We start from the raw sequence: 23,624 nt of genomic DNA, 5'->3' as shown, positions 1-23,624 counted from the left end.
TGTGAAAATGCGTCATTTTCATAAAGTCATTGTTCTTTTCTTTTATTTGCGTTTGTCAAATACAGGAGGATTCATGTACAGATGAGGGACAGGTAGAGAGAAAGACCGAAGCAACTGTACAGTATTTACAGGAGAGAAAAATAAGCAAACCTCCAAAATAACAATAATAATAACAATTATAATTATCATAGTAAACAACCAACAGATAAAAAACAAACAGTAAACACAGACGTTTTGCACACTTTAAAAACTATTACATCCCTCTGCACCGTCATGTTTTCTTTGAGAAAACGAACAAATACACCTTTTTCCTCATTTTCTTTTAAAGAACAAACAGAAAGAACACGTGTTTTTATTTTAAATACATTTTTCTTTTGCTCTATTTTTTTTTTACCAAAAAAAAAAAAAAGAAGAAGAAAAAAAGGAACTACACATTGCTTTGTCCCCACTCTTTTGTCCACATCCTGTCCGCCTTGTCCTTCATCTTAGGGGACAGGAAGATTAGGGGGGTTATGGGTGGCCCATTTCATGTACACCCTCATAAAACATGAGCATTATTATTCAAAATAATAACAGCAAACTGTCCCAGCTTTGGGAGGTAACCATGTATAAATGTCCATGTATAAATAATACAAATCATAATTGTTCATAATACATATTTATATATAAGAGTATGCATGGAACATAGCATTCAAAGCTCACCTCTGCCAAAACACTGCTGACCAGTGAGGTTTTCAACCCTGTTCCCTTTGGCACTATCTTTATTCGTCTCTGTGCAGACAACTGTCTTTACACACTCTCGCTCTTTTTTTTTGTTTTCATGCCGTCTCCCTGTGGCTCCCGTCGCAGGGAGCTGACACATAATGAAAGAGAGGAATGAAAGCTTCTTTACAAAAACATTTTTTATGTTAAAATGCAACGGCTTAAACCGCCACTGGCTCTTACGCATCCTGCAAAGGAAAATCTCATTTTCCTGCAACATGGCGGTGCACCGGTTTCATTTGAGTGAGAGGAGTTTCTCCTCTCTCCAAATAGGACGCACTTGAAACGTCGATAGCTGAATCTTAAGCCTTGTTGCTGAGCCTCAGCAGTTCAATGAAGGAATTGAACAGAGTCTCTAGCCAGCCCTGGTTGGCCATGCACTGCTGAACCACCTCCTCCTGACCTGGATCCTCCTCAGCTGCCTGTTCTATACTGTCCGTCTGAAGAGGGAGAACGAGAGAAGAGGGTTCTTACGAGCTAATACACGGATACAGCGATGCATTTCTCATATAAGCTCATATTTCCTCATACCTCCTTTTTACAGTGCAGAAAGGTGTGATATTTGTAGTGATGGAGAGAGTGATAGAGACTGTACATTCGACAAGTCTCTGTCGGCAGTTTCAGGTCCTGACAAGGAGATAGACATGGGATTACAAGCAAAGAAAGAGAACTCTGAGACTTCATGAAAGATCCATTATTGAAATGCAGTGGCTCCAAAAAGGTTACAGTTCACCAAAGAATGAACTTTACTTTGTTGTTGACTTGACTGTCTTTCATCCATAAAATTTTTTTAAAAAAAATGAACAAATATTTTTGTCCATTAAATGAAAGTGTTGTTTTGGACACCATTGACCTCAATTGGACGAAAACAGTTAAAACATTCTTCAAATTATCTTCTCTTGTGTTTCACAAAAGACAAAGTTTTGCAACGATATGAGGGTAAGAAAATGATTTGAATGAACTGTCCCTTTAAGCCACATTGACATATAGAAAACAAAACAAAGCAAATGATGCCATTTTTGCTATGACATTTAATCAAATGGCTCTCGGGTGATTTTAGTGGAGGTATGACTTCCCTCAGGATTTACACAGGTGTCCTAGCAATGCATCACATTAATAGACACAATCATTAAAAAAAAGAATTTCTTAAAAGGCAAGCTTGTACTGTTTTGTAGTAGAGGTGTAAATCGGACGTTTCATCATGATACGATCTGACATTGATTCTATTAGCCAGCGATACAATATCTGCCGTTATTTCAAAACATGTTGCAAGTAACTGTGATCAATATATTTAAAAATTTTTATTTTACCAACCAGTTACATTTTTATGAACTGTATGCAAAATACAATAATATTTGATGACCGCTTGCTATTTATAATAGTCAAACAAGTTTTAAAGTACATTTGATATATTTATAAAAAATATGTACCGGTATATATTTTTTTCGCATTGCATCAATATATCATATTGTTAGTCATTTGACTGATGCCTCAATCCATATCATCGGTACACCCCTATAATGCAACCACATTTTTATATATTTTTAAATGGCTGAAGTGCCTATATACTTCTTGGGGTCGCTTACTCAACGGCTTTATTATGTAAGTGAGAAACAATCAAGTTATACAACTTGCCTGCTGTTTAGGAAGGCTCCTTTTGACTCTGTTTAGGGTTTTGCGGTTGTAACTCTCACCACCCAGGTGCACTTTAACCGCTCCAGAGTCCAGAGAGTCTGCTGTCATTTGAGGGAACATGTGCAGGGCCTCCTACATGAGAGAGGATGGGGAGTGAGAGACTGCCAGACATGTTCCTCAGAAAACACAAATCAAGAGGTCTTGAGTACTCAGAGGAATAACATTTGAGTATCACTGAAAGCCAGTGTCACCTGATGTTGGACACTCATGTTGACCCTCCTCAACAGCCTTCGTTTCTGTTCGTTGAGGATACTGTCAATCTTCCTCATGGGTGGGAGATAAAGCTCATCTAAGGACAAAAGGGATTATTACACACATATAAATGCATCTTAGTACCTATTACTCATCAAGTTTTTCACTAGTTAATTTGAAATAGTCCTGCGGTGTGACAAATAATTTTTTTCAAAGTACAAATATTCCATTTTCATTCAAAAGGGTTACGATTTTTCAAATACTTTTGAAATAAGTCTCTAATGCTCACCAAGGCTTCCTTGTTATCAACATTGAAAACACTTTCAATATTTTTGTAGAAACTGATACTTTTTTTTCAGGATTCTTTGATGGATGTAAAGAAAGTTCAAAATAACAGAATGAAATGGAAATATTTTCTAACATTAGAGATTTTTTACTTCCACTTTTGATTAATTTACTAAATTGACTGAATAAAAGAAATTTAATTCAAAAGACAAGCAGCAATAATATACATTTAAACACTTATTTATGAAACTTAATTGAACAGCCTTCAGCCTTTTCTCAGCATCTTTTCCTTGTCATTATTCTTCAAGTCTCACCTCATTGTCCTCTCTCTCAACCTCCCTTACTTTATTAACCTCCTTTTTCATTATTCTTTCTATCTCTCTTTCCCTTAATCACCCAACCCTATCCTCCACACAGGCACTTTATATTTAACCAAATGATGTGTGCTCACCGTTGGTGTCCTCCAGAGCTTGGATCATGTCAGGGTCCAGAGCAGTGCTGACCAGCATCTCTACATAACTGCGGAACATTTCTCTCATGGCCCGACTGTTTATCCCACTGCGTGTGGATACTGAGGATGGAACAGATGCAAAACATGTGAAAAAACAAAAGGCCATCACCTGAAAATACTCACACACACTTTAACAACATAGTTTGGCTCCACATAACAGGAAATTCAACATTAGCCCTTTAATATGGATGCTGAATTTAGTTAGTTCACCCAAAAATGAAAATTCTGTCATTAATCACTCACCCTCATGTCGTTCCAAACCTGTAAGACCTTCATTCATCTTCGGAACACAAATTAAGATGTTTTTGATGAAATCTGAGAGATTACTGAACTTGCTTCCAGGTTCTACATCAGAACGCTGGCTCAGTATTGGCCAGCTCCTGCGTCAGCATCATACGCATGTGCCGTGGTGCTCACGTGAACAGCGTCGGCCAATAATTAGCCGGCGTTCTGACATAGAACCTGGTAGCGCTGCACTGTTTACAACGTGATCAGCGTAGGAGACTGACATTGAAGAGAAGAAATACTGTAGTTGAATAAATTGGGATTTCATAAAAAATATCTTAATTTGTGTTCCGAAAATGAACGAAGGTCTTACGGGTTTGGGACGACATGATGGCGAGTAATTACCGACAGAAATTTCATTTTTGGGTGAACTAACCCTTTAAGCAGCTTTTGAGTTCTGGGAGCCAGGACAAACCTTACATAAAAGTACTGTGCTGGTATTAAAGGTAAAACCATTGTACTTTGATATATGTGACCCAGGACCACAAAACCAGTCACATGGGTCAATTTCCTGAAATTGAGATTTATACATCATCTGAGAGCTGAATAAATAAGCTTTCCATTGATGTATGGTTTCTTAGGATAGGACAATATTTGGCAGAGATACAACTATTTGAAAATCTGGAATCTGAGGGTGCAAAAAAATCTAAACATTGAGAAAATCGTCTTTAAAGTTGTCCATTTATGTTCGCGATTGTGCTGCATTCACTCACAAAAATAAATGTTTTATATATTTACGGTAGGAAATTTACAAAATATCTTCATGGAACATGATCTTTACTTAATATCCTAATGATTTTTGGCATGAAAGAAAAAACGATAATTTTGACCCATACACTGTATTGTTGGCTATTGCCACAAATATACCCGTGCGACTTATGACTGGTTTTGTGATCCAGGGTCACATACTGTATAACAATATTCACATTCAGTATCATGGTTTTAACATGGTACTTCGAAGAATGCCAAAGTACTACCATGTTATACACTACCATTCAAAAGTTTGCAGACAGTAAGATTTTTATTTTATTTTTATTTTTAAAGAAAACTACTTTATTCAGCAAGGGTGTATTCCATTTTTTAAAAATGACAAATAACTAGCTAAAATCAGTAGAGCAACAGCAAGGTCATGGGTCAGGCAAGAACTAACTAACAAACAAACAAACAAACAAACAAATAAATAAATAACGTGTACCCTGAACATAATACAAGTCGCTTTGGATATAACACTGTAATGTAATCCGGAAAAAAAACTTATCATAGTTTCCACAAAATATTAAGCTGTTTTCAACATTGATAAAAATAATAAATGTTTCTTGAGCAGCAAATCAGCATAATTTAATGATTTCTGAAGGATCATAAGACACTGAAGACTGGAGAAATGATGCCGAAAATACAGCTTTGACATCACAGGACTATGTTTACCATTTCATATCACTGTTTTTACTGTATTTTTAGTCAAATAAATGCAGCCTGGGTAAGCATTACAGACTTTTTTCAAAAACGTAAAAAAAAATTTTTTATACCAACCCTTGAAACTTTTAGTGTGTAAACTGTAGTGTGTACTGCAGTAACATTGAAGGAAGCTGCTGATATAGCTTTGAATATTTCTATTTAAACCACACACAAATGGAAACACAGTAAACTGCACACACATAACAAACCCATACACACCTTCATCCTCACTGGGCGGGTCAGGGGAAGAGTCTGAATCAGAGGAAGAGGGCATTTCTTTAAGCCACTTCTTCCTCTTTTTAGGTGGAGGTTCTGCCTTTACTTTCACAGGCCTGCTCCTCGTCCGGTCAACCCTCTTCTCTGCAACTCTCTTCTCCTCTTTGACCCTCCCGCGCTCCACAACTGCTGTTCTCCTCTCTAGCTTCTCTTGAGTTTGTCGCTCTTGGAGCTTCTTTTCCTTCTCTCGCTCTTTCTCTTTCTCCCTCTCCTTCTCTTGTTTTTCCCTTTCCTTCTCTTTTTCTCTTTGTCTCTCTCTCTCCTTCTCTCTCTCGTTCTCCTTTTGTTTTTCCTTCTCTCTTTCTCTCTCTTGTTTTTCCCTTTCCTTCTCTCTTTCCCTTTCCTTTTGTCTCTCTTTTTCTCTTTCTCTTTCTTTTTGTTTCTCCCTCTCTTTTTGCTTTTCAAGTTCTCTCTCCCGCTCCTCTTTTTCTCTCCTAGATTTCTCGATCTGCTCCCTCTCTCTTTCTCTCTCCCTTTCCTTTTCTCTTTCTCTCTCCTTCTCTTTTTCTCTTTGCTCTCGTTGCTTTTTTTCCCGTTGCCTCTCTCTCTCTTTCTCTCTATCCTCTCGTTCCATGCGCGGTGGAGTCAGGCTATGTACAGGTAGTGGCTTAGGGAGAGTCTGGCGTCTGGTGGGAAGAAAACACATTCATCTTAGCAATGTTATAATGATAATATACTGACTAAACTGACAGTTCACCTAAAATGAAAATTCCATAATTTACTCACGCTCACATAATTTCAAACCTGTATAATGTGTTTCTTTGGAATAAAAAATAAAATAAATTAAAGCATATCATGCAGGTTGGATGCCAATGTCATTAGTTATTGCATGTCTCAAGATCAAATGTCAAACTCTGTGCCACAATCGCCATATTGATTATCAATGAAATAAATATAAAAATGTTGCTGGTTTCTCACACAAACCTATCGCATGTCTTCAGATGACTTGGAATATGGTGCATTAGATGGGTGGACTACATGTATAGTGCTTTTAAAAAAATGACTGCTTGACAGACATGGCGCCCCTGTATACTGTTATCGAATGAAAACGTGAAGATTCTTTAAAAAAAACAACAACAACATTCAGGTTTTGAACACCATGAGGATGAGTAAATCATGACAACTCTTTGAATGACAGTAACTACTGTATTAACTAATATATATCAAAGGACCAAAGTACATTCAGAAGGTCATTTAGGGTGAAATTACCTCAGTGTGAGACTGGGCCGATGCCAGGGTTTCCGCGAGCACACTCGGACATAATCCTTTTTATTCACATTCTCCAAGAATTTGACGTATAAGCGCTGATAACGCATCTTTGCATCTCCAAAGTAGCCCAAATACTGCCAAAGAGAGACAGAGGAGTTTACTGTGGTGGTGTAGCATTACATTTTAATGCAAGACATCAAATGAATGCTATCAATGCTTAACAAATAAAAAAAAGACACTTACATTACTGGTAGCACAAAACTGTCGCTGGCCATCTTTGATTTCAGGAGCAAACTTCTGCAGCAGAGCTTTCTGGACCCTCCAGATTGGAGGAGGCTCTCGTCCAGTCTGCAGCGCTAGCTGAGAAAAGCCAAGAGAATTGAGAATCAAATTAAGACAAAATCAGCATGAAATGAAAATTCACCAATCTCATCTTCACCAGTCTCATCTTTCTTTTTTTATTTATATTTTTGACGTCATAATGTTCGATAAAAATGACATAACCGGACCTTTCAGTGAAACAATACTAAACTTATTCAATCATTTAGTCTGCTTAAACCGCGACTCTCCACATTCCTCCAGCAAACTTGCATTCATTTTTAAGGGCAATGCCCACATCTCAAAATCCAATTAATAACTGATGGATAAAGTTCCCACTCTAGATTTATTTCTTTTCCGTTTCACTTGGATGTATGTCACACTACGGAAGAAAAGATCTGCCACTACTTCCGTTTTATTGCAACTTTTAATTTTAAATGCTGGACTATCCCTTTAATCATTACTCACCCTCATGTTGTTCCAAACCTGTACGAGTTTCTTTTTTCTGCGGAACACAAAATAACATATTTTCAAGAATGTTGACGGTAGCCATTGACTTCCAAAGTATTTTTTTCCTACTATATAAGTCAATGGCTACCGTCAACTGTCTAGTTACCAACATTCTTGAAAATATGTTATTTTGTGTTCAACAGAACAAAGAAACTCATACAGGTTTGAAACAATATAAGGGTGAGTAAATGATGACAGAATTATAAAATTTTTTTGGGTGGACTATCCCTTTACGCATCCAAATATTAATGCTACATGCAAAATAGACCTTATTCACAGCAGCGCCAGTTCTGCTCTGCTGACAAAACACTGCAAAAATATATTTCCAATAAATTTCAGTAGACAAAAAACTCCAGACAACATGAGCAGTGGAAAATTATAAGTGATGAGCCTCATACCTGTCATGGCGCTGCTCTGAATAAGATCTATACTTCTAAAATAAAAAAGCAGAGGATTTTTACCTTAAGAGTACCAATATCTTCAGTGCGCACTACAAATTCATCCCTCTCTCTGAAGATCCCCTCCCCCCCACTCTCGCTGTCATCATCCTCACTCTCTCCTGCGATGGCCGCGTTGGACTGTTTCTTAGCCAGGTGCAGTGAAGTGATCTGAGGCGTCGGGGCATCTTCGGGGGTGGGGGGCGAGGCCGGGGAGGACTGGGGCAGTTCTTCGGGAGGAGGCGGGGAGGGGGATGGTGGGGGTGTAGCAGAGGGGGGCAGCGTGGGTGGAGGCGGAGAGGGAGAGGGGAGAGCAGGTGGAGAGGGGCTGGGAGGCAGGGAATTGTGCAGTAGTGGCTGTTGCTGCTGTAGATTCTCCTCCTCTTCTTGAGATGAAAGAGGGGAGGGGAGAGATAGAGGAGGAGGAGGCAGAGGGGACGGGGAGGAGGAGGTTGGGGGAGAAGGAGAAAGGGACGGAGGAGAAGGAGGTGCAGGAGGAGGCTCAGACGGAGATCCTAAAACAATGGAAGAATTAATATTTCATTGATTTTAATATTTGACTGTAGGTATGTTAATATACTCACTGTCAACCAGCATTTCATTCTCAGGCTCTTCTTCCTCTTCCTGCTTGCTCTCCTCTGTCCTTATCTGATCTACTTCCTCTTTCTCAATTCTGTCTTCTTCCAACTCATCTCCTTCCTCGTCACATTCATTCTGTCTGTCTTCCTTCTGCTGTATTTCTTCATGCATCTGCTGCACAGGTTCTTCCTGTTCATCATCCTCGCCTAGAACATGTGCCTCATCCTGTGGGTTGGGCTGTGAGTGTGAATCCAGTTCCTGTGATGCGTGCATCTCGACCTCAGGTTCAGTGTGTACGTGCGGGACAGATTCAGGTTGTGGGGGTGGCGGGGGTGTGTTAAGAGAAACTGTCTGTGGAGTGGGAGGCGATGGTGTAGGAGGAGGTGGAATGGCAGCGAGGCTGTGGGGCGTGTCATAGAGGGCAGAAATGGCTGATGAGATGCTCTTCTGCAGGTCCTGGTTCTTACTGACAGAGTCTTCCTCATCTGAGGAGAATGACGGTAGGGTCTCCAGATTCCTCTTGAGTTCCTCGTCAAGTCTTTTACAGGGGGATGGACAGTTACTGAGACCCAGGCTTCCATTACCCTCATTCTCTCCAAAGGGAGGAGGTGGAGGAGGAGGTGGTTGTGGGGATAATGGGCGAATGCCTCCCTTTACTGAAGAGGAATCTGTGGAAGTGCACCCATCCACAGAGAGGGGCCCAGGTGGATCTTCAGACCCTGGCTGCTTCTTCCCAGTTTTCAAGAAATCCAGAAAGGAAGTTATGAAACCCGACTTCAGCTCTGAAGATTTCTCCTCCGTCTGAGAGCAAGAGATGCATAGGAATTAAAGAGGCAAAAGATGACAAAATGCAAAAAATATCCAAATAGCATAGAAATGTTTAAGCAGGAGGCAAAAATACAAAATTGGGGCAAGGAAAATAAATATACAACCAGAAAAGAGCTCACAAATAAATAGTAATAAAATGTACTTTTCTGATTAACATCTTTATATTATATAATCAGTGTAGTCCCACTCTCTTACATTAGGTGTGTCTAGAGGGAGGTAAAACACCTTACTGAACAGCAGGGTGGTTGATGACGAAGAGGAATCTGGAGACCCTACTGTCATATGAATCCGTAACCTTAGCAACAGCCACCCTAGCAACAGCGCTCTCCTTTTCTTTTATTGCATTTTTTAAGAACTCAGTCATCAGGGTGGCCTGCCAATCATCTTAGTCTATGTACTCTGCTCCCTCTAGTGGCAAAGTGAATACACTGAGAACAATGCTTCCTCAGTAAAATAAACGAGGTTAAAGAAATTCTAATTAATTGTATGTATAATGTGTCCTTTGGTCAAAATATGAGTGGTTTGTTGTCTTCTGTCAGAACTACACCTGGAATTGGATCAAGAATAAAAATGAATGAAAGTCTTACTGAGCCAGAGAGTTTCTGCATGGTGGCCCAGGCCTCTGGGGTCATTTGGTCATCCATGTCTCCCTCCCAGGACATCTGCAGATAAATAAAACAAACATTGTATATACAGAACATGCACATTTCTACACATAACACCCTAGACTGGCCCTTCTTTCCTAAGGCTACCTGTTACGGTGTCATAAGTGCAATTTAAACATACAGAGGAGGGAATAATTTGATAAAGGCTGTAAAATGTTGGCAAGTAATTGAATCATCATGTTTAGGAACATGGTTTTCATAATGTAACAGCAGGTGTTTGCTTAAACCATTTAGGACAAAACATTTGTGAATTTGACATGTATAGTTTTCTTTCCCACCCCCCAAATCATTTCATCATCTAGATATTTCAGTATTTGGAAAGAACTACTCAAGTTGCTGATCATCTCATCATAGATGAGCTTGTTCGCAGTTCAATAAGTGACTTTCCTTTTGCATTTGCATAAATCATAATTTATTTCACATGCTGCTTCCCACCAATCCGCTCTACTGCTGATTAATACTGTCTAACAGTGCTGTGTAATGCTAAGACAAATGACCATAACTATGCTTGTCCACTAAAGTCCACTAAAAATGTTTAACTAAAAAGTTTTAACTAAAAAGAACAAATTTAGCAAACCATTTTTATATAGTAAAATTAATCTATCACAGCTGCCAACACTCTGGCCTGGCAGGTCTTCCACATATTTGACCTCTTCCAACTGCACCTCCTCCATTAAACTTTGCTCTAAATCTGTAGATCATTTGAGTATATCAAAAAGACCCAATATGAACTAGTACATGGTTTGTCATGTTTTTGGTCATGACGCCAATTGCATGCAAATCAGACCTTTCTAAAAATTAGGAAAGGATACAGTTATTGCAATAAATAATTTACTAAACTGCAAAATCACGCAATTGCCATTTGCTCTAAATTTTCTGTTAAATTTCAACATTCATTAAACATTTTAGCAAGCTGAGACTCACCTCTTGGGGTTTCTGCTTCATCTTTTCCTGACCACAGCTCATATCATTTCTGTTCATGTCAATTCTGTTTAGATCCACACTGGTAGTGGGCCCTGGGCTCAAACCAAGAGATGGTGCAGATCCTACCGAACCATCAGACAAAACTGGATCTGTACTAGACAGGGAGTCTGTCCTCAGGAGGGAATCAGATGAAGGCATGGAGGGAATAGGGAGCTTAATCTGGTAGGAAAAAATTAAGTTATATTTTTACATAAAAGCATTTCTTGAATGAACACGTAATTTAGGTTTGTGGGAATGATGGATCGATGAAACTGTAACAAATGTAATTTCTATCTTATTGGTGCAAATTGTAAAACTTAACTTACTTTGATTGGTTTGATGGGTTCTTGGTATTGTTGCTGAGGCTGATGCTGTGCAAGTTGTTGATGTTGCTGCTGATGATGAAGCTGTTGTACATGTAGGTGCTGCTGTTGGTGCAAATGTTGTGGTTGGTGCTGCTGCTGTTGTTGCTGTAGATGTTGGTGCATGTGCTGTTGTAACTGTGGTTGATGATGGAGGTGAGGTGGTTGTTGATGGTAGCTCTGCCCCTTGTTCATGTCTCTGTGCATTTCTAACATTTGATCATCTTTCCTTCCACGCCCTCTTCCTCGACCACGGCCCCTTCTAGTCTCTCCACCAGGTCCTATCATGTTCCTGCAATATGGAGGCTCAGGAAGAGGGCGAATACGTGGCCTACCTCTGGGTCTTGGTGGACCCTCACGTTTAGGTTTGGTGGGTTTCCTCCCCCTTTTCTTTGGAGCATCATGTGGGAGCAGCTGTGGAGGAGGTCCAAGGGATGGGTACCCTGAAGGGTGACAGAAATCTAAATCACCCATCAAGGGGCTTAAACTGCCAACTCCTGAACCACTTCCAGACTTTCTGCAACTGGAAACGAGATCAGGAAGCAAGTCCGGGAGACGTCTGCTGTTTAAGCGAATGTCGGCTGGAACGTCTGCTTTATCCTCATCATCCTCAAACTCATATTCTTGAGCATAGTTCTTCTTAGCCTGTGATTGCACGTTAGGGTCTTTCCTCTGTTTAAGGAGGTGAAATGAGCTTGTTTTCAAAAGTTTTTTAGGTCTAGAAGAGCAAAAGATTGGTGAGGTGAGTCCCCCTGTGCCAGGACCACTACCTACACCAGAAGAGCCCATCATTTTGTTTCCAGTTCCGTCCACAACGTGTCCCGTGCTACCCATCCCAAGGCCTGGGCCCTGAGACTGAATTAAGCCCAGTTGTTCTGTGTTTACAGTGGATGGGAGTTCATGGGATTTCAAGGGGTCCAAATCTAAGTGCATAGTACCATTGCCAGATTCAGACAAACTGTGACAGTACTGCCCATAACCCTGATCACCATGGTGACCCATCATGTCATATGCACCCCCTCCACCACCTGTAGTTTTAACTGCATCCATTCCATCTTGTACTGTTCCATGTGCCTCTGGCACACCATCTTGACCTCCTTGTCCTGCACTTCCACCTCCCCCAGCACAGCTTGCCTTGTAGTCCTCAGAACAGAACATATCCTCCATCCCTGGAAAAAAGGATCGATCCTCATCTTGGAGAAGAGAATCTGGGAAACAAATAGATGTCAGTGGCACAAACCGTTGTTGCTGTTCTTGGCTCTGACCCTGACTCTGAGCTGTTTTCCCCACAGGACTGCCAGTGTCATATTGATGCTCTTTGAGCTGATCTAGCTGTGGCTGTGAGAGCTGGGACTCTTGTTCCCTGGGCTGGGATTGGGGCTGTGGTGGTCCAGAAGCTGGTTGCATGTGGTGAGGGTGCTGGTGAGGGTGTTGATGGTGAGAGTGTGTCTGTGGCTGATGGTGGGCATGAGGGGGTGGATGGTGTGAAGCCATATGGTGCAAATGAGAGGGAGTTGACATGCTCAAATCAGGCTCAGACAAGAAATCATGAAGTTCTGTTGATGGTTGTTGAGGGTGGTGGGACTGATGGTGTGTGGACATCCTATGTTGTTGCTGTTGTCTGTGATGATCAGCAGTGCTCCCATCTCCTGCAACAACTCTATCAGAGGGCCCTGTCCCTTCTCGACTATTTGTCCTGGAGAGAGATCTCTCTAGCATGTCTAATGGTGAAACAGAATTCTGACTTGACTGGCTTTGGTTTCGCTGAGCCTCACGGCCATAGTGGACCTCCATAGTTTGGGACTGGAGCTGGAGTTGAAGTTGAGAAGCCTGTGGCTGAGTGTCTACTCCACCAGATCCACCAGTACCCAATCCCCCAGTTGGTCCAAGCATCGCCTGCTGACTCATTGGGTGTTGTTGTTGCTGTGAAGGAGCCTGTTGGTTGTCCATCTTGTTTCGAGTGGTATGGGAAAGGACAGATTGCAGAAGGTGAGCCTGTGTGTTTTGATGAGAAGGGTCAGGTGGAGAATCCATTAGTCCAAGGGAGGACTGGGTCTGTCGCTGCTGCAAGTCTGGAGTTTTTCGCAGGTAGGGTAATTCTGGAGGATCCTGAGCTTTCTTAAGATCCATATGTGAGTGGGACATTGAATGGGGATGAGAGTGCTGTGAATGCTGAGGGTGATGTTGATGTGTTTGATGAGTGTAAGGGTCTCCTCTGCCATAGTGGACTACTGAACCAAGGGAGTCATGTTGACCATGGGAATGAGTGTGTGACAAAGAATCAACTGCACCTCGACCTCCATTTGCACCAGCTACAGATAGCACTCTATCAGTCTTAGTCTGTTGTTGCTTTTTCAGCGACATCTCCAACTGGTTCTCTAAACCTGTGCCGGGACCACAAGAGCCTGCAGCAACTGAAGCCACACTGTTGGTCGTATTATTGGTCCGAATGACACTCTGTAGATGATAACGTTCCTCAGATGCCTTGTTCAGTTCATAAGCTGAGAGAGACTTTCCTCCATCTCTACTCTGGGAAATGGACTGGGGCTGTGGTTGTTGTGAGGCTACTTGCTGAGCTTGTTGAGAATGATGCTGGGAGGGATTGGGTGCTGGACTCTGTGAGTGCAATAAGTGCTGAATCAAAAAGTCATCCTCATCTTCTTCATCCTCTTCTTGAGATCTTTCTACCCCGAGCATATCAGAATCAGACTTAGATTTTGGCGGCGTTGCATGATAAGACTGTGTTTGCTGGGGTGGCACCCTTGTGTCTGAGTATCCTTGTGGAGAAGCCAGGAATGCTGGGGAGAGAACTGAGGATAGGTACTTGTTGCCCCCATTTCCTCCAGGTGATTGTGCAGGGCGAGTTGGGGCTGGGGAGTGCAGACCTGGGCGTACTATTCCAGAATTACTTGAGGGTGAAGGGCTGGAATCTGGGAGGTGGTATGATCCTGTGCCACTTGCTACACTAGTGCTACCACACACTGAACCACCCCCCACACTTCCTGAACTACCTGCTCCTGATCCAGTGGTACTGCTTGTTGTACCGGTACCACCTCCAGACACCATTAGGGCAGGTGAATGTCCTGTACCACCATAGCCCAGTGAAGGACTTCCTGCTCCTCCAAGAGATGGTGGCAAAGAACCATATCCTGAATCAGAGCCATAGACCACCTCAGCTGAAAATGAACGCCCTGTTGCTCCAAGGCTTCCATAAGCTTTTCCTGATCCCCCGAGGCTGGAACCAAGATCCTGGGTCTGCGGCGAACTGAATCCCCCATATGGCTGGGGCAAGTGAGAAGGGGGTGGCTGGCTTGGTGAATATGACTGTTGCTGTGGCGGGGTTTGACCAGGAAGGCCAGCAGTTGGTTTGACAGGAGCAACAGGAGAGCCGTATGTGGACAGGCAAGGTTTGGGTGGCTGCTGCTGTGTAGCAGAGGATGACACTGTGGGAGGTGGAGGTGGCGGGGGTTGTGGTGCTGACTGAGGTGGTGGTTGCTGCCTTGAGGGTGCAGCAGAGGTACTGGATGAGACATTAGGATTAGAAGCAGAGGAGGAAGAAGAGGAGGTGGAAGAAGCGGAAGGAGGAGTGTGAGGGGTTCGAGATGAGGAAGAGCCAGAGGAAGAGTAGCCACTACTTGAGCTGGAACTCTTTCCTGTTTTCCCTATACCACCACCCGAGCCAGCTGAGGAGGAGACTGAGGAGGAGGTGTAAGGGGGCTGGATGATAGGACGGTAAACTTGCTCTGATCGGGGAGAGGGTTTGGGGTCAGATGATGGACTCTGCTCACCCAGTGGACTACAGTTTATGGAGGAGCCATGCCGATGATGGGGTATCTGTTGGTATCCTGATGCACCACAACTAAGATAGTGATGTAGGGGATGAGGTGTAGAAGAGGAAAGTTGAGACTGTCCAGGAGAAGGTCTCTGGTAGTGTTTAATCACACTGTCTTGCCTAGGGATGGCTCTTTCCTGGGACTGTGGCGGTTGAGGAGGTGCAGAAGAAAATACAGAAGAATTGTAGAGCTGAGAGGACTGATCCTGTAGCTGTGAGGAAAGCAGGTTAAACTGATGTGGTAAGTGGCGTGTCGAGGAGGATGCAGGTGCTTGTGGTGGAGGAGCACTAGTGGGCTCTTGTGGCCCTCTATATGAAGCAGTCCCAGTCTGTGAAGACAGAAGACGGTCAAAGCCAAGACTTGACTGAGAGGGCGTTTTAATGTGCAGCAATGGATCATGGGGTGACAGGAGACCGTTGGAAGTAGGACTGAAGGTAGGTGTGTCCTGCAGAGATAATGATGGGGTAACTCCAGGGAAGGAGCGCCCTGAGAAGGATGCAGGGTGCTGATATGCCGACAGAGCAGAGGAAGAGGGAAATGAGCCAGAGCCAGGTAGTGCACCAGAAATGAATAGCTCTGCAGGGGCTGGAGTATGCATTGCTACAGCAACAGAGAGGGAAATCAAAGGAAAAAGAAAAGAAAATTATTCAGCAGTTAATTAAGAGGATTCTCTATCTTTCTTTCATCATATATATCTGTGTTCACAATTAGATAATTCTATATTCAATATATCACAGCACTAACCAGTTTGCCAGGAGGGGGTGCGAAATTGAGAGAGAAGGGTAGAGGCAGAGGGGGGTGGCTGAGCACCTCGGGATTCCAAAGCAGAGATCAAGTTCATAACTGAAGCATCTGGTCCTGAGGTACTGGCATGATGTAGTCCAGTATCAAACAACCCTGAGAGCCCTGCGAAAGATGATTATCAAGACAAAGTCTAACACCTGGTCAGAGGATGTCTTTTTTTCCCTACACATGTCAATATCAAGGTAAAGAATGACCTACAGTACTGTGCAGAGGTCAGTATGGTGTTAAATCAAATCAAAGATTTTTTTTGGAGGAACTTTTTCCAGTAATTAACTATTAACAATTTTGTAGACCTTACCTAAGCTCCTTCCTGCACCCCATGCCCCACCCTGTCCAGAAGTTCCTGGATGATGATTTGTTGCATATCCTTGTAGGGGGTGTGGTGTGGCATAAGGCTGACGGTGGAGGAGTTCTGAGTCTGGATGGGAGGATCTGGAGCTCCCATAAACCAAACTGAATAACAGAGGATTCAAAAAGAGGTAATTGACAGAGGGAATGGCACTGAAAGTGACACAATAACAGCAATTGTTTAGATACATTTTTATGCATAATATGAAATTTGGGTGCCTCACACAACCTTGTTCTCTTCCTTTACTTTTTTACGTATATATTATGCCCCGGACAAATAAATATTTATACTGTAAATGAGACTTTAGTGCTCAAACATTTCTATGTTTTTCCCCAAAAAATGTCATTTAGTATTTTTAATTGAACATTATAACACTCATATGATCTAATTTTTGAATAAATCAAAATTGAATAGAATCAATTCAAGACAAAACTGTAAATAAAAGGTCATTTTCTATAGTTAAATTATACAAACATTAATATTCATAATTTTGCATAATAATAAACTAACAGTATAATATTACTGTTAATTTTGTAATAACTATATATTGTTAATCATATACATTGTTAATCATATACATGTTTAATCTCTCCAGGATGCAGAGAAAATACAAAAAGAAAAAGTACATAGAAATAATTTTGCAAATGTCATTGATTTGGATCACTATTGTTTTTCTCTTTAAAAAAACACATTCTTCATTTAATAGGCATTTGGTCAATATCTCATACATTGTAAAATAAAGGGTTTAATTATTAAATTGTACTAAACTATTTATCTAATTAATCACTAATTATTTAATTCTCTAATTAGCCAAATTAATATACAATCTAACTATGACATCACTTTTTGCTGCAGTCTTTTTCAAACTTGATCAAACATCAACCACTCATGTTTTCTTCATTTACATGTAATTTTGGAGAACTAACCAAACAATAACTTATTGTATTGTATCAAAAATCTCCTGTGTGACATTGGGACAGATTTTACTGTTCCCCCTCTCTTCGGGCAGTGAAAAGGTCTGTTGGGCTCTAGACTCATACTAAATCTCCATATAGAGTATCAGTTGACCCAGCTTGGCATTATTATCCCTCTCACACTATAGCCCCACACAAAGATTAGCTCTTTAATCAGCCTACTCACTTCCATATCCTCCCTCTCCCTAAAAGCTTGCAGGATCTGATTTTGCCAAATTATCAACAATCATCACACCATATAAAAGAGTGTTCTCAATATTGTTTACTCTATAAATAAGGCAAATATGTTGTCTCATCAATATGCAAGTCTTGAAACCTAAAACAAGACCATTTTTTAAATCATTTTTGTACCTTTTACCACTGCTATGCTTCACGACGTGCAGCTCAGAATTCTGATTGGCCACTCTGCCTGTTGCCAGCCAATCAACTGTCTTTTGCAGTCTTTGCAGACTGTCTCTGTTGTTCTCTTTCATAGAGAGTGGCCAGTTCAGTTGACAATGGCGGTTAGGATGTTGCTGAGGTAAGACACAGAGCGCTCATTGATAAAAGCTCTCCACTGACTGAATTGCCTTGGTAACCCCCTCCCTTCCATCCTCAACAGGCTCTTAGTGTGAGTACAGCTCAGTTAGTCTAGATCCCTCTCACTTTGAGACCAGAGTGGGAAGCCACAGACACCACATACTGAGTGAGCGCGTGGTGAGGGGGTGGGTGTCATTCAACAGAAGCGGTAGAGTGGACCAGAAAATCTATTTTAAATCCTATTAAAGAAAGACCTTATTCAAATCTTGTAGTGTAGCATTCAAGAATTACCTAAATAAATCTGTACAATCGGTATGCACAGTCTCTCATTAAATACTTCACAATTCAATCCAGATAGGATGCAAGAATCGATTTATATTGTCATTCTCCATTAAATAGACTCCTGGTCTCAATATAGTCACTGCAATACTTGTGTCTCCCAAAAGACCTTAATATATGTGACAAAGACAACTGATGTCCATCCTGAGGGGGTTTCAACTTGGAGCATGTCCATCTCTTTTAAAAACACCCTCATCTTAGAAAGCACAAGACTTGTGTAATTAACTGGATAAAAGCTCTAATGAACTGCGTTAAACATTTAAATGTATGAGTGAGAGCACACATTCTTGCTGCCAACTGCTTCACTGATTGCACCTCTGGCATAATACACAATATACAGTGCTGTGACGAAAGTACCCTTATGATGTTTTGATACATTGCTGCTTCTGTTCGATTTTCTGAAATTCTTTTGTGGATTCCTTTCAGGTTATGCAGAACAAGGCAAGCATCGTAGATAAGCTGAGTCACTGCTTTTAAAAAAAGTCATAGTACCATGCAAAAGTAACACATACCAGCAAAAAGAACTTTGAAAAAATAAGTTAGAAATATGTTGAAGTTATGAACTGGATATGAACAATCTTTAAAAAACAACAACAAAAAAACACATGATGTGCCCTGAGAGGCAGACGTTTCTCCTGCAACTTAATGTCTTAAATAATTAATACACCACATAATCTGTACTCTCTCTTCAAATGTGAGTATCCATGTACATAAAATAATTATTCTGTGCAACCATAGGCAGCAGTGTGACTTGTAGATGATGCAACCGAGAATTAGACAACAATTGGCTCTTAATCCCAAAGAGGCAGCTCAGAGACGATCAGGGAATAGATGATGAACTTCAGAAGAATTAGGTAAATTGAAGGACATCTTACATACAGTGGGGTCGAAAATTATTAGACAACTTAGTGCACCTATTTTGCTTTTTTAATTAAAAATTATTTCATTACAAATGACATCATCAGCATAACACTGAGTGAGAAGTTAAAAGTACATGCATTATTTCTTATTTGCTTTGTCATCTTTTATTTATAATGGTGACTTTAAAGCATAAGACAGACTTTCTTATGGAATATTGCTAGGTTTATTATAAATGATTTATCCATGTAAATTATTATTCGAATTATTATTAATTAATGTGTCCTCACAATCTTTCATCTAAAACATAAACTTCCCCTGAGGCATGAGGCATAAGGGCTGGGCAATAATTCCTACCTCCAGCAACCAGCAACTCTCACACAATTCAAAAATCCAATCAATTAGTGATAGGCCAACATTTGATCTCATTCCATAAGCCATTTCACTCACATACACATCACAACAGGGAAGAAAAGCCCATTTCTGTTTCATGCCAACTGTTTCAGCAGGATTGAGCAAAAGTTTGTGCAAAACCTGATGATCATGTAGGCTAACCATGATACAGGAAATCTTTATACCGTAACCGTTCCCACAGCCAATGTCACAAATGTGCTTTTTAATTAGTGACCTAGAAATAGTGACAATCATACATTTTCTGTGTAGATATTATGATATTTAGTAATATAAAAATGTAATTTGTATACATTTGGACCACACTATAAATACTTCAGATCCAATAATTTCATCCTCTCAAACTCTCCTCTCTCACTTTTTTCATCATGCTGGCTTACACCTTCAGTCAATCAATTCATCCTGATAAACGTCTCACCTCCCGCTATTGCACCTGTTCTTGAGCTGATTAGCCATAATTTGACAATGAATGGAAAAAGAATAACAGGGAAAGAGAGGAAACATGAAAAATAAATAAACACTGGAAGGAACAAGAAAAAACTAAACGAAAAGAAGGGTTAAATTAGAAAGCTTGATTGAATCCACTGTACAAGACTGCTCCTAATTACACAGTCCCCCCAACAGGTGCAAAATGTTTGCAGCCTGATGGGGAACTCAGTCATGGCCATTAATCTCCATTAAATCCGTGCAGAGGTGTGTGGTGGATGTACACAGCCCAAAAAAGGACAGAGGGCCTGGTGAACCTTGCCATCATGGAGTAGAATGCCTTTGTTGGCTTCATAACCTAAATGCAATGTGCAAAAGTCCCGTCAGGCAACAATTGTAGAATTTGATCTGTTTATTCTCATTTAATATTAACACATGCAACAACATTTCTTATTACAAATCAATAGAATGTGGTGTCCTACACAGACCCCAGTGTCATTTTGTTTCATTCTATGCTAATTTAACTCTTCTTGGTGTTTCATCATTGCATAATGGCTCCAGTGACCTAAAGTGGCGGTCTTACTATCTAATATTCATTCAAAAGCAGAAGCAATTTTTGGAAAACTAGAAGAGAGAATATTGGGTGAAACGAATTTCATTTCATTTTATCCAGTTGATGCTTTCAGCCTCTGCAGCAGCACTACTGAAGCTTGTCCATCATCATAAGCCTGAACTCATTAAGATTCTGGATTCTATCAATCTGCCGATGAGTCTACAGAGATGCTCGAGTCAGAAAGAATCCAACAGAAAATGAAGAAATTCCTTTCCGGACTTGCTAGGACTAAGAGTCAGCCAGGGATACTGGGTTGCAGTCTGGGTGATGCTACCTGTTACAAAAACTCAAACCACAACACAGCATGTGTGATCTTAGTCTTAATGAAATTCCTTGTATATACACATAAAAGAGGTTTCCATGCATTTTGGGATGATTCCCCAAAAGAATAGCCCTACTGTTGTCCTGTCATGTAAGAAAAAAGGACCCACTCCAATAGTGTTACAATGCACAAATGATGAGACTTCTTTACGCATTTGTGTAAATAATAATTAAAAAAAAGAAATGCAACCTACAATGATGAATGTTTTTTGTTTAATCATAATAATTCCCATAGCAGATTCCATTGAAGCACAGAATTCACCAACATTATCATAATTCAAATTTCTTAACATTTCACGACTGACTACATACAAGCAACGCGAGACAGTACAGCCACCCAGAATGATTGCACGCGCGATCTGTATGTACGCTGCTAAGATTGATTTGGTTGTCACGGCGACTGATAACGCACGTAGCCGGGTGCCTTTGAACTGTGAGTAGGCCGCGAAATAAATAGTGGAACACGGTTGAACGACTAAAACAGCCAAAGCACGACACTGTAATAGTCCCGTTTTCAGGTATGACAATGACAATATCACCACTATTTTAATATTATAATGCAGCACTTCCTAAAAGTATCAACCGTTATGAGATTTAATGGCTAGTCAGATGTAAAACTAAACATGGAAATACCTTGTCAGATCATTTTATTCAACAGTGTCCCCCAATCCCCAGTTGCTATGGATATTTAAATATTTCATCCAATAAGTTTTTATCGGTCACATTTTCTGTTTGTGAAACCTTTGTGGCTGCAAATACGTTTGCAGTGCGTCTTACGTTTATGTTTACAGTGTGCACGTCTCGGTCGGTCACGCTGTAATTTCACTGAGGAACACTCGTGAACACTACACAATTTTGGTACGTTGCCAAAGTGACTACTAACGACAGTATCCTCAACGACAGAGATGGAATTTTCCCGTGAGATAATAACGATACTAAACAGGCTATGCAAAGTTTGGGTTGTTGTTGTTTTTAATTATGCAATGTCGGAGAGTAGTAACGTTAAGCATGAGTTAGTAGCGGTTCATATGGCGTTTAATATAGCCTAGCTGCAGTCAGTCTAGTGACATGTGTAACTGAATAATACATGTTGACTGTAAGGAACTTCACTTCTGCACTGAGTAATTTCCCGTTCAGATAAATGTTATGTATCCATTTTTTTACCCGTTTAACACAAAATGTATATTTCGTGAAGAAACCCCTTATTTTACACAAATACGTTAGCTACAGGGATACGCTGCATACAGTAGCTAGCAAGCATTTCATTGCCAAATATAATGTTATGTGGTTGCTTGTAATCGGTTGCCTCCTAAATAAAGCTTTGTCAACGTGCATTTTGTGCCACGCATTACTCACTACTCTGAATTAGCGTGTATATAAGTCCGGCATGCAATGTCCGGTTTGGTGCGCCTCCAAGGCAAAAGGCTTGATTTTTTTCATTTTTGATAATACGCTAGCAAGCTAGCTAGCAACATTATCCCATCCCCCCTCTTTTCGCCCCTCTCCCCCTTTTTCTGTCTCAGTCTACCTTCCGTATCACGCATTAACTCTCAATCGCATTCCTTGCATTTTCGAGACACCCCCTCCTCCCTCAGAAATGACAATACTGATGGCTGTACGTGGACCCAGCGACAATATAACGCATGCAAGTGAATGAACATAGCACTGGGAGCGAGAGAGAGTGGGAACATGCATTGCGTCCGTCCGTCCGTCGGCATGGGCATTGTTACAGCCAGCTAAGCATATTTATGCATCCAGTGCATGGAAGTGTACTTGCACAGGCGCCTTACCTTGCCTTCGCCGATCTCTCGTAACTCCATCCCGTTCCAGCGCCCAGATCACCGAATCCTGTGCCAGGATAATTTCTATCCATTAAAGAAGAGACAAGGGATGAAGATGGAGAGATAGACAGGGGGAAGGGGAGGGAGGTATTTCCTAAATTCTAACACACTATCTCTCCCCGTGTCCTTTCCTCTGCGCTCAGTGTCTGTTTATCTCTCCTGTTTCACAAGCAAGTCCTCAAGAATAGGACCAGCACAGAGGGGGAGAGGAATGGAGGGAGGAGAAGGAGGAGGGGGAGATGGAGGATACAGAGGGGAGGCGGGTGAAGTATTACACCAACCACCGCCACCACAAAAAATCCGGTTTCTTCCTCCCCTCCCCTCTTTTGCCCTCTTATATATCTCGATGCCTATTGTCCTTCTTAGCAGAAACAGCAAACGCGGCTGATGGTCTGCATGTCGAATTCTGATGCCATTGCTTGTTACACCCACGAGACATACGACACGTGCTGATTGTACCCTATTTCAGTTGTTCGTATACTGCATTGCCACAAAAAGGTGAGATAGTAGGTATCTATAAATAGTAGTCTACCGAGGGCGCATTTTTATTCAGCTGTTGCGCCCCAAATATTTACATCATGGATGTAAATTCCTTTCCTCACCGGGATGGAGGCTCTTCGTCAGAAACAATATTCTTGTTGTGACTAGGTTCGCTTAAATCGGCAAAATGTATAAGAGCCATACAAGAAGCTAGTATAATGCTTTAAAACCTCACATAAAAGTTACAATGCCTGGGATTAAAATCGCTTTTTTCAGGTATTTAGGCAAGAAAGACGCCATTTTCAAGAGTGGACTAACAGGCTCTCGCGCGCACACACATAAACATATCCCCCCCCACCCGACTCGCTTGTCACACTCTCACATACGCAGTCTGTCTGGAAGTCTCGTGCGTACTGCCGCCTTGTTACAGCACAGATAGAGGCACTACTGAGTTTTGTATGCTCTCTTCTGATACTCTGAAAGAGGCGAAGATGAGTGACAACAGCGACTAATTGCCAATACTG

The 23,624-nt window shown here is 41.2% G+C and overlaps 1 protein-coding gene across 1 annotated transcript; it reads right to left on the bottom strand.

The window, feature by feature from the left end:
• Nucleotides 1-2: 2 nt before the first annotated feature.
• Nucleotides 3-23,404, bottom strand: prr12b (proline rich 12b). The gene is made up of 16 exons (XM_084088507.1): nucleotides 22,570-23,404; nucleotides 16,268-16,422; nucleotides 15,910-16,071; nucleotides 11,297-15,765; nucleotides 10,932-11,150; nucleotides 9,930-10,004; nucleotides 8,520-9,315; nucleotides 7,960-8,450; nucleotides 6,914-7,030; nucleotides 6,671-6,804; nucleotides 5,405-6,087; nucleotides 3,386-3,505; nucleotides 2,649-2,746; nucleotides 2,398-2,529; nucleotides 1,294-1,389; nucleotides 3-1,202 (listed from the first exon to the last, which is right to left on the bottom strand). Exons 1-16 carry the CDS (start codon nucleotides 22,650-22,652, stop codon nucleotides 1,065-1,067), a joined length of 7,968 nt encoding a protein of 2,655 aa, XP_083944633.1. The 5' UTR covers nucleotides 22,653-23,404; the 3' UTR covers nucleotides 3-1,064.
• Between the last annotated feature and the right edge of the window lie 220 nt (nucleotides 23,405-23,624).

This window comes from Abramis brama, assembly GCF_963993115.1.
Source record: "Abramis brama genome assembly, chromosome: 1".
Lineage (NCBI taxonomy): Eukaryota > Metazoa > Chordata > Actinopteri > Cypriniformes > Leuciscidae > Abramis > Abramis brama.
This window is presented reverse-complemented; position numbering and strand designations above follow the sequence as displayed.

What these genes read in the sequence shown, in the direction of transcription:
- prr12b (XM_084088507.1), bottom strand. Translation starts at nt 22,652, where the DNA reads ATGGATAGAAATTATCCTGGCACAGGATTCGGTGATCTGGGCGCTGGA. An exon ending in GGGTGCAGGAAGGAGCTTAG is followed by an intron (nt 16,072 to 16,267) that starts GTAAGGTCTACA and finishes CATCTTTCGCAG; the next exon opens with GGCTCTCAGGGTTGTTTGAT. An exon ending in AGCTCTGGAGGACACCAACG is followed by an intron (nt 2,747 to 3,385) that starts GTGAGCACACAT and finishes TTTTGTCCTTAG; the next exon opens with ATGAGCTTTATCTCCCACCC.